We start from the raw sequence: 11,111 nt of genomic DNA on the forward strand, positions 1-11,111 counted from the left end.
GCAAGCCTCTCCTCAGCGTGACTAGCAAAGCAATGTTGAATAATCCTTGCCAGGACCTTTCCCGGCACACTGAGGAGTGAGATGCCCCTGTAGTTGTTACAGTTTGTGCGGTCCCCCTTCTTAAAAAGGGGTACCACCAGGGCATCTATCCAATCCTGCAGAACCCATCCAGTGGTCCAGACTGTTGTTATGATGTCACATAGGGCAGTCTGCGCACAAACGCCACACACCCTCAGCATTTTGCTTGGGAGATCATCTCTGCCCGGTGCCTTTTCTGGTCTCAGACTCTGGACCGCCTTCAGTCCTTCCTCAACAGATGGTACCTCAGCCAGCCACCCACAGGGGGTGGCTTTCTTAAGGCACCGCAGCCTCAGCAGGGTCATCCCCACTTTGTCCCATGATGTTTTCCATGTCGAGGGATTTCCCCTCAACCAGGTCCTCACATAAATGCTCAGCAAATCTGCAAACCTGTTCCTGGGGGTCGGAGATTGTATCACCATTCTTTCCCCTAATGATGGTAATAGGTGTGGCACTGCAGGTTTCTTTTTTGATGGAGTTAAATGGGGATCTGTGGTCGAAGGCCATTGAGGCAGACTCCATCTCCTCAGCAACCTGCGACCACCACCCATCCTTGCAGCACCTCACGGTTTTCCGAAACTCCGAGCGAAGACTGTGGTAAGCCTCCTCATTCTCTGACGTGCGATGCTGTAGACGATTAGGGTGGGCCTGTCTCTTTTTCTCAACCATCCTGAACACCTCCTCTGTCAGCCAGGGTCTCTGGGGAGGTCTGGACTACGTACCCAAAGCAACCATTCCAGCTGCATGAGTCACAGTCCTAAACCTCGCCCATTTACCCTCGACATCAGGAGGAGTGGGAGACGATGCTAACCCCAGCCGCAAGCGATGATGAAATTCTCGCTGGCAACTTTCATCAGCTAGATAAGACCAGGCCACCTTAAGTTGGAATGGGTGTCCTGTGTGTACACCCATCACCGGAGTGGAAGAATGGCAGGCGCATCTTACAGATGACAAGTCGATGGTCAGATGGCAGATCAGTTCCACGGTAGGTCCTGGTGTCAAGAACATGGGCTCGCATCCGCTGTTCCATCACTATGTAGTCCAGCAGATGTTCTTGCTTGGACCAGGCATGCATCCATGATGTAGTTTGGATGCGCCGATGCCGGAACAGCGTGTTGGTAATTACAAACCCGTGGGCTGCACAACATCCTAGCAGCCTCCTGCCGTTGTTATGGAGCTGATTTGGCCCATGCCTTCCAATAAATCCAGACCAGGTTCCTGCATCAGGCATTGAAGTCACCCAATAAGATGACTCTATCCCGAGGGGCCACTTTAGCCAGCACCTGTGACAGGAGGTCATAGAAGGCATCTGACTCATTGGCCTTGCCTTCGGTGGGGGCATAAATAACCACCACCACTCCTTGCCTCTGGTTGATGGGAAGGCGAGCACAAAGTAGCCTGTGGCTTATAGCTTCCCACACCTCACCGACACGGTCCCACGCCCCCTTCATTCTTTTGTTCTGAAGAAGAGCCACACCCATTTTGTTTGGCAGTCTCCTGCCCCGAGTAGAGGACCATCCACCCCTCATGGTGGCAGGAGCCAGACCCGGTCCACCGGACCTCCTGAATGCCACAGAAATTCAGGCGGTACCGGTCCAGCTCCCAACTGCTGCTACATAGATCCCTTAAGAGCACTGTTGTGAGTGCAATGCAAGACCGAGGTTGATTCTGCGTTGAATTTTGGGAGAACGGCCCTACCGTTGAGTCCTGGGGGGTCCCTGACGCTGTAGTCGACCTCGACGGTGAATTTGCATACCCTGCGCTTCTGGTGCGTTGCCTCGTCACCCAGGCATTTAGGCGTGCGTCAGGGTTGGTGCGAAAGGTCCTCGCGGTGGTCTCTATCTGTGTGTAATGCGAGCAAAGACAGGGTCACATGAGTATGGGCGGAGTCAGGGTCACGTGAGGATGGGCGGAGTCAGGGTCACGTGAGGGGGAGGATATAAGGGGAGAACCGGAAGGGGATCGGGAGGGAAGTCGGAATTAAGAAGGGAGAGGCCACGTGGAGTGCTGGTGAGGAGTGGGGAGATAGTGAGAGAGTGGAGGCACGGCACCGTCGGCCAGCGGTGCGCGTGGAGCAGCGCGGAGACTGCAGAGTACGCGGAGAGCGCATGGGGCAGCGGAGTGGCTGCTGTTGGTGCGGAGTAACGGGGAGCAGCAGGGCGGCTGCGGAGTGTGCGGGAGCACACAGGCAGCGGTGTGGCTGCAGAGAGAGAGCGAGTGGGAGACAGCGTGGAGCGCGGAGGCGCGAGGAGGAACAGGTGCGGGTCGGAGCGGAGACATCGCAGGCTGTGAGCAAGAACCCAATAAAGGACACGTTTAACGACACCGCCTGGAAGTCCTTTATTACATGTGTAAGTCGACGCGGTGTTCCGTCATTGTCGACACGCGGGGTCGCTGTGTGAAGTCGGTGAACTGCAGGGTTCTGTAGACACGTGTTATAATTGTTGCCGATAGTTTTGAAGAGTTGGTTGTACTTGCTTGTCAATAAATTGTTATCCGCCACAGTTGGTTTACGTCCTTGTGCGTAACGAACCAAGGCATAGTTACTACATTCCAAATCTTGTTAAGATTCTCAGTATTCCAGATCGAGTTATTGTCCCTCTTTCTGTTGCCGTCTGATACAAAATATTGAGAGAATTGCACGGGAGAGAAAATGTATCCCCTCTCCTCTCTCTCCCATGTTAGAAATGAGCAACTCTCAGCTATCAGCTGGAATTGGAATATTTCCCCCTTCACTGCCGATGCCGGATGTGAAATTGTTGAGGTTTCAGGACTTTTTCAGTTGGTGCAAGCGGCGATGTCTCTCCGCATTGTCTAACCGATTCATAATCGCCCAGACACCCTGACTGACATGGAGAGAGGTGGCTGAGAATAAGAGTCGGGCCTATTTTGCCTCTGGTGAGAACATCTCACATCCGAAAAGTTACAGTCATTACCACAGCATTGGGCAAGCTGAGTATATTTGCAGATTTTTGCCGGGTATTTTTCTGAGATGTTGCCCAAAAGCTTTGTTTATCACGGGGGGAGGGGGTACATATGCGTGTGTGTTAATGTGTTCCCAATCTGTTTTCTCAAACGCGCCGATGGATACAAAAACGATTCACTCGGAGTACAAAATATAGCCGCTGAACACGGCGTCTCTGTGCGCGTCAATGTGAAAATGAATGTACGGAGCCTCCATCTCCAGCCACACCTCGTCGCCAGCTTTGAGACTCAGCACGACACTGCCACTTATTGCGGTGTATTTTATACCACACACCTTAGAGACGACCTTCCCGTTTTTCATGATCATAACCACGAGGTGCTCTTCACCGGGGTGCGCGTACAGCGTGAAATAGTAGACGCCTGAGTGGCCGCAGGTGAACTTCCCCGTACCGGGGTTGTAATGGCCCTGCGGGTTGGTGATGATGACGTTGAACCTCACGGGGGAGCCGGCCGCTGGCGTGTAAGCGCCGACCTTCGCAGAGAAGGCCGACCTGGGCCCCACGCCGCTCTCTCCCTGCTCGCCTTTCTCGCCTCTTTCGCCCTGCTCACCTCCGACTCCCGGAGTCCCCGCGCGCCCCGGTTGGCCAAGAGGGCCCAGCTTTCCTGGCAGACTTAGTCGGACAACACGGTCCAAACGCACGGCATGCACATGTGTGTGTGTCACCCCACGGTAGTGTGGCAGTTAGCGCTATGAACCCGAGTTCGATTCCCGCTCATGGTCAACACAAGCGACGAATATCTGAACCAGTCCTGGGACTCCTTCCCTAGGTCGACTCAGCCTCAAATGATTACCTGGTGCAATGTGTACACAACGCCACTTGGGAGACAAAGGCATGCCGGCCTTCATCGGTGCTCACTAACAGCACTTGCCACAACAGTCTGATAAGGCTATACGAGGGATTTTTGTGTATTTATCCCCACTCTCAAACCGAGAGATGGGGCAATTCTGCATCCATGTTGATGACGGTGAGCCAAACCTGCACAATTGGTGTCTTTTAACTTCACGTAAAAAAGTATAGGAGAAGTGATACATCGCTTCGTGGCACATGCAGCCTGGTTTACAGGAGGTCGTGCGCTCGATCGCATTCCTGACGCCAGCTGTTTATTTGGAGTTTGCATGCGTCTCTCCCCGTTGTTGTGTGGATTTTTCACTGGGTCCTCCGATTTTCTACCCTCCACATGTAGACATGTATTTAGCTGAATATATGTCCACGTGATGATAAGTCCACTTCGTCGAGCTATCATTAAATGTGACCAGGTCGCTTCTGAACAAGAGTATCATATGTCGTGTGGTGTTTATTCACGCGGAAAACTTCGTATTTTTCTCCTGTGTTACTTTATACGCAGCATCCCACACGGATGCTCCTCACATTCAACACCAGGTACTCCTGTAGCGAACTCTTTCTTTCTTCCTCCGCTAGCGTGTTACTCCCCGCTCTCCTAGCCTGTCACGGACTCTCTCTCTGTACACTCTGCTAGCTTCTCACCCCGCTATAGCCTATCACACTCAGACTCAAGATTCCGCTAGCCTCTCCACTGCTAGCGTGTCTCGCCTGTGCCCCCAGCGGGGGATCAGCCATCACCTCTGGGGAGGACGAGGTGTGGAGGGAAAGGTCCCGGACTTCTCTTGAATATGTTCACTGCTTCATCTCCAACCAACTGCTTCATCTCCAACCAACTCAACCCCGTTGCTTCAGAAGTTCCCCTTATATCCCCCTCCTCATTAAGTGCCCTCAGATGACCCTCATTAAGATGGCGTCTCTTGCACGTGTTCTCACCCTCATCGCCACTATCTCTCGCCTCCTTGGCACCGACACCGCGTTGGCATTTGCAGCCAGCCAATCACTGCCTCGTTCCCTAATTGATGGCGTCTCTCTGTCTGCTGTCTCCCAGGCCACCCGCCTGCTCCTGCTCGTCCTGAGCTGGCCTCACTGTTTGCAACCCCGTACATGAATAAAACTGCTCTTTGCAAACCCTGCGCGCGTTACGCCACTACGCATAGCTCAGTGAGGATTACTTGGTAATAAAATAAATTTATAGGATCAGCTGCTAGGAGCACACGAATCAGTGTCACAGTCCCACCTGGGTCCCCAGTCAAGCCTCGAGCCCCGAGGTCTCCCTTGGCTCCGGGTGCTCCGGTAATGCCTGCGAGAAGAACAAAGCATGGCTCGTCCGCTCAACAAGCCACTCTCAATTCACTCCACTCGCCTCCACGCACTCTCCTGCCTCTCCCCTCTCATCTCACTCCATTCCCCTCCACGAACTTACCTGTCTCTCCCCTCTCATCTCACTCTACTCCCCTCCACTCACTCTCCTGCCTCTCCCCTCTCATCTCACTCCATTCCCCTCCACGCACGCTCCTGTATCTCCCCTCTCATCTCACTCCACTCCCCTCCACGCACTCTCCTGCCTCTACCCTCTCATCTCACTCTACTCCCTTCCACGCACTCTCCTGCCTCTCATCTCACTCCACTCACTCTCCTACCTCTCCCCGCTCATCTCACTCTACTCCTCTCCACGCACTCTCCTGTCTCTCCCCTCTCATCTCACTCTACTCCCTTCCACGCAGTCTCCTGCCTCTCATCTCACTCCACGCACTCTCCTGCCTCTCCCCTCTCATCTCACTCCACTCCCCTCCACGCACTCTCCTACTTCTCTCTTCTCATCTCACACCCCTCCACGCACTCTCCTGCCTCTCTCCTCTCATCTCACTCCACTCCCCTCCCCGCACTCTCCTGCCTCTCCCCTCTCATCTCACTCCACTCTCCTCCACGCACTCTCCTGCCTCTCCCCTCTCATCTCACTCTTCTCCCCTCCACTCATCCTCCTGCCTTTTCCCTCTCAACTCACTCTACTCCCTTCCACTCACTCTCCTGCCTCTCCCCTCTCATCTCACTCAATTCCCCTCCACGCACTCCCCTGCCTTTTCGCTCTCATCTCACTCCACTCCCCTCCACGCACTATCTTGCCTCTCGCCTCTCATCTCAGCAATTCCCCTCCACTCACTCTCCTGCTTCTCCCCTCTCATCTCACTCTACTCCCCTCCACTCACTCTCCTGCCTCTCCCATCTCATCTCACTCCACTCCACACGAGACACTCTCCTACGAGAATGAGCGAGTGAACGATCGAGGGAATGACATGGCGAGTGAACGATTGAGTGAGTGAATGAGTGAGTGAACGAGTGAACAAATGAGTGAGCAAGTGAACAATTGAGTGAGCGAGTGAGCGAGCGAGTGATCGCGTCGCACCACGAGCGCACCGTGGGGGGGTCTCTGGGACCCGACCCCTCACCGTCTCTGCCGTCCCTCCCGGGGGCCCCAGGGGTCCCGTGCTGCCCCGGGGCTCCGGGCTGACCGGGGATCCCGTTGATGCCCGCGCAGATGGTCCTCTCTTGCTGGGCTCCCACCACCACCACCTCCAGCAGCAGCAGCAGCAGCGGCAGGGCCGAGATGGACATCTGGGGACAGCAGTGGGGAGATGTTAACTAGCTCGCTGGGTATACAGGATGGATTTAAACACGAATTATTATTTTATTTTACCAAGTAAGGTATTAATGAGCTGCTATCTAGTAGCTCTTTTTTCACAAGCGCCCTGCCCATCAGAAATGTGGGTCTATGTGTAAGTCGCCTCGTCTCTGTGCGAGGCTGTGGGTCCTTGTGTGAGTCTACTCGTCTCAATGTGAGTTCACGGGTCTCTTTGTGAGTCTATGGGTCTTATTGTGAGTCTGTGGGTCTCTGTTTGAGTCTGTGGGTCTCTGTGAGTAATATGGGTCTCTATGTGAGGAATCTACGGGTTTCTGTGTGAGGCTATAGATCTTTGTATGAGTCTATGGATCTCTGTGTGAGGCTACGGATCTTCGTGTGCATGTACGAGTCCCTGTGTGAGTTTGTGGATCTATGTATGAGTTTGTTGGTCTATATGATTATACGGGTCCCTTTGTGAGTCTATGGTCGTTTTGTGAGTCTATGGGTCGCTGTGTGAGGAATATATGGCCTTTGCGTGAGTCTGCGGGTCTATGTGTGAGTCAACTCGTCTTCATGTGAGTTTACGGGTCTCTGTGTGTGTCTTTGAATTTTTGTGTGCGTCTATGGGTCTGTGTGAGTCTTTGGGTTTATGTGTGAGTCTATGGGTTTCTGTGTGAGGCTATGGATCTCTGTGTACATCTATGGGTCTGTGTGAGTCTACGGGTCCCAGTGTGAGTCTGTGGGTCTACGTGTGAGTCTGTGGGTGTATGTGTAATGAGTCTATGGGTCTACGTGTGAGTCTATGAGTTTCTGTGTGAGGCTATGGATCTCTGTGTACATCTATGGGTCTGTGTGAGTCTACGGGTCCCAGTGTGAGTCTGTTGATCTATGTGTGTGTCTTTGGGTCTATGTGTGAGTGGACTCGTCTCTATGTGAGGCTATGGGTCTTTTTGTGAGTCTATGGGTCTCTGTGAGTAATATATGGGTCTATGTGTGAGGAATCTATGGGTTTCTGTGTGAGTCTATGGGTATGTTTGTGATGAGTCTTAGGGTCTGGTGTGATGAGTCTATGGATCTCCGTGTGAGTCTTTATACGTACGGTAAGTTGAATTTTCTTTCGCTCCACCGTACGTAGCAGCTGAGCGTCCTGCTAATCGCAGGTTGTCGGTGCTCAGCGTTGGTCACCGAGTCACTGAAATCCTCTCCCCCGTCTCCTCTTTTAAATAATACTCGGGTCACGTGCTCCTCCATTTCCCACTTGGTCCAGACCTCCCACGTGTGACGTCACAGTCAACAAGCGCGCGCACAAACAAGAAAGACAAAGATCCCCCGTGTAGCCTGTAACAGACTGCCGGGGGCAAGTGGCTGTTAGTAGCGAGAAGTAGCAGCGCCTATGAAGGCCGGCACTGTGGCACACGAGAGGGTGGGTGGCCAGCAGCACCACGCCCAACCGCCTTTGTCTCCCTTAGTGGTGATATTTAGCAGTGACGTGCGGTGAGGTCAATGGCTGCGGAGGCACTGGCTCGTATCAGAGCCAGATTTACACACGGAAGGGGGCGTGTCCTCACTGAGGGGGCGTGTCTTTAGTAACGGGGCGTGTCCTGACTGAGGGGGGCGGTTCTGAAGGGGTCTACAAACATTACATTGGTGACATACTGAGATAGTAACAGGCACGTGCTTATTGCCCGCGCTCCATCCAGTTTCTGAGGGGTTGCGCAATCAGAGGGGAGGCTGAGCTCGTCGCTGCCTCACCTCTCGTCTCTCCCTGTATTTGCAGCGGAGCTCGGCAAATTTGGCGATTTTGACTATGAAAATTATTGGATTCATACAGAAATTATATTTATAACACAGATTAGTGTGGAAATCTTCCAATTTATTCAATTTTATTATTCTTTTTTTTACTTGAAGTAAAGCTATTTGCATTGTAGTTTGACAGGTGAGGCTCTGCCTCCCCTGCCTCGCCTTACCGCACGTGACTGCCCCCGTGAGTGAGTGGTTGGGTGAGTGAGTGGGTGAGTGAGTGGTTAAGTGAGTGAGTGGGTGATTGGCTGAGTGGGTGAGTGAGTGGGTGAGTGAGTGAGTGGGTGAGTGAGTGGGTGAGTGAGTGGGTGATTGGCTGAGTGGGTGAGTGAGTGGTTGGGTGAGTGAGTGGGTGAGTGAGTGAGTGAGTGTATTGGTGAGTGTGTAGGTGAGTGTGTGCATGAGTGTGTGGGTGAGTGTGTGGGTGAGTGTGGATGAGTGTGTAGGTGAGTGTGTGAGTGTGTGCATGAGTGTGTTGGTGAGTGTGTGGGTGAGTGTGTTGGTGAGTGTGTGCGTGAGTGTGTGGGTGTGTGTGTAGTTGTTCTGTCCTTCAAGTCTTCATTGAACGGATCTGATCTGCACACACACAGACACACACACACGTACAACAAAGATCCCCCGTGTAGCCTGTAACAGACTGTTGGGGCAAGTGCTGTTAGCGAGCACCTATGAAGGCCGTCATGGCACACGAGGGGGTGGGTGGTCAGCACCTGGTCCCTTTTGTCTCCCCACCAGCGATGATTTTACGTCCCACACCAGGTACTCATTTGAGACTGAGTCGACCTAGAGGAGGCTCAGGGCCAGTTTAGATAATCGAAACCACCGATGTTGGCCGTGATTCGAACTCGGGTCACCGGGTTCGCGGCGCAGCGTAGCGCTAACCACTACACTACCGCTCCCCCACACAACAACAACAACCGCCATTCGCCACTAAGTGGCGGTGACGTCACTACGACGCTTGTGCCAGGCTATGTGCACGTTGAGTCCACGTGAAGTTTCGAACTCCCGATCGCAGGAGGTCCCGGGGCAGACCCAGCAGGTGCCATGGGTCGACTGACTGAGATGCCTGGCTGATGCACCACATGTGCTCTTTTTTGTGCAAACTTCTTGTTTAAGAGCCACCCGGCGCTCCGCGTGTTGTTGTGAGCATCGCTCCTCCGCCCTCCGTTGTTGCTGGAGAACGACTGCCTCCAACTGCCCAATAGCATTCTTAACAAGCCTCCTCCTTAGAGGCCAAATCTTGACACCGCTGTTACCAGCCATCGGCAAGTCCACTCAGCTCCACATCCTCTTGTACCACATCACTCCATCTCTTTATTTACTCTTGCCACACCGTATAGCCCCCTCTATCCGGTCGAATTAAAGCTGTTTAGGCGTTCAGTGGCTGGGCATGAGGGCTACATGACCCAGCCAACGCAGCGTTGCCTGCCAAAAAAGCTCACCGATGGGACTTTTTCCAGATCTTTAAAGGGTTTTTTGTGAGCTCCTCCCACAATCCACCCTGGTTGAACCCAGGATAGATTATAGGCAGGTCAGCCTAATGTTTCTAACCGGGCAAGATGTTTCGTTAGGGGGGGTGCACGTGTCGCAAGCATAAAGAAAGGGATGGCATGACTGTGGCCGAGCGAACCGGAAGCTTCGTATGGAGCAACAGACCAGGTAGCTTTCGCAGAGCATTACATAACCAATGCAAAGATAATGCCGCTCGACTGATTCAGAGTCAGACATCTGCTGTCAATTCGAAGCTGATCATGTGCACACTGCCCAGGTATGGGAAACTCTCCACTCTCTCCACAACTGCCCCATCACCAATTGCGAGTTGTGGGGGTGGATTGTCCAATGGAAAAAGTTACCCAGGCAGGTGCCTAGTTTTGGTGGGGCTGATGGTAAGGCCCCACCTCTTCGTGGCATGCTCCAGGTTCAGTAGCAGCGCCTCCAACTCTTCTTTTGAGTAAGCAGAAATCCCCAGATCATTGGCATACGTAACATAGTTGACCAATAGGCAGCCATCCTTTGACCTCACCTGGGCATCGATCAGCCTCCCATTGTGTCTGTACCAGATAGAAATTCTTCCGGTACGGCCATCGTTGGCATCACGAGCTACGTGGGAGAAATAGATGTTAAATAATGTGGGAGCCCGAGGACATTCCTGTCATACCCCAAGGTGAACAGCGAAAGGCTCCGACTCCTGGCCATGTAGTTTTACCAGGGCCTGCCCACAATCATGAAGGTATTTAATAATGGTGAGCAGAGAGTGACGGACTTCAAAAGCATAGAAGAACAACCCAGAGCCCAGGCCTACTGATAGTATCATAGGCCTTGACCAGGTTAATTAAGGAGAGATGTAGGTTTTGTTGGAATTCCCTACACCTCTGTTGTAGCGAACGGACAACATATGGCATCTGTGCTCTTTCCTGAAACCACATTGGGCTCCACAAGCCTCACCTCAGGATGCCTGGCTAGGGGATGTTGATTAATCCTTGCCAGGACCTTTTCCGCAACACTGAGGAGGGAATTGCCCCTGTAGGGTATCCTTCCAATCCTGCAGAACCCGTCTGCTGGTCCAGACTGTGAATATAATGTCGCGTAGGTCAGTTTGCTCACAAACGCCACCATCCCTAAACATTTCACTTGGGAGATCATCTCTGCCCGGTGCTTTCCTGTTCTCAGATTTTGGATCACCTTCTGTACTTTCTCAACAAATAGCACCTTAGCCAGCCACTCACAGGAGATGACTTCTATTTTCTTTGGTTCTTTCGGTAAAGTCACCCAGGTGGAGATAA

General features: G+C 52.8%; 1 protein-coding gene across 1 annotated transcript; it reads right to left on the reverse strand.

Annotated features, from left to right (window-relative positions):
- Positions 1-1,863: 1,863 nt before the first annotated feature.
- LOC144949997 (uncharacterized) lies at positions 1,864-7,756 on the reverse strand. The gene is made up of 5 exons (XM_078879989.1): positions 7,628-7,756; positions 6,356-6,521; positions 5,146-5,208; positions 3,536-3,674; positions 1,864-1,920 (listed from the first exon to the last, which is right to left on the reverse strand). Exons 2-5 carry the CDS (start codon positions 6,519-6,521, stop codon positions 1,917-1,919), a joined length of 372 nt encoding a protein of 123 aa, XP_078736115.1. The 5' UTR covers positions 7,628-7,756; the 3' UTR covers positions 1,864-1,916.
- Positions 7,757-11,111: the final 3,355 nt, after the last annotated feature.

The sequence above is a fragment of the Lampetra fluviatilis genome, chromosome 55 (genome assembly GCF_964198595.1).
Source record: "Lampetra fluviatilis chromosome 55, kcLamFluv1.1, whole genome shotgun sequence".
NCBI lineage: Eukaryota > Metazoa > Chordata > Hyperoartia > Petromyzontiformes > Petromyzontidae > Lampetra > Lampetra fluviatilis.

What these genes read in the sequence shown, in the direction of transcription:
- LOC144949997 (XM_078879989.1), bottom strand. Translation starts at nt 6,521, where the DNA reads ATGTCCATCTCGGCCCTGCCGCTGCTGCTGCTGCTGCTGGAGGTGGTG. An exon ending in CGGGAGGGACGGCAGAGACG is followed by an intron (nt 5,209 to 6,355) that starts GTGAGGGGTCGG and finishes TTCTTCTCGCAG; the next exon opens with GCATTACCGGAGCACCCGGA. An exon ending in AGGCTTGACTGGGGACCCAG is followed by an intron (nt 3,675 to 5,145) that starts GTGGGACTGTGA and finishes TGTCCGACTAAG; the next exon opens with TCTGCCAGGAAAGCTGGGCC.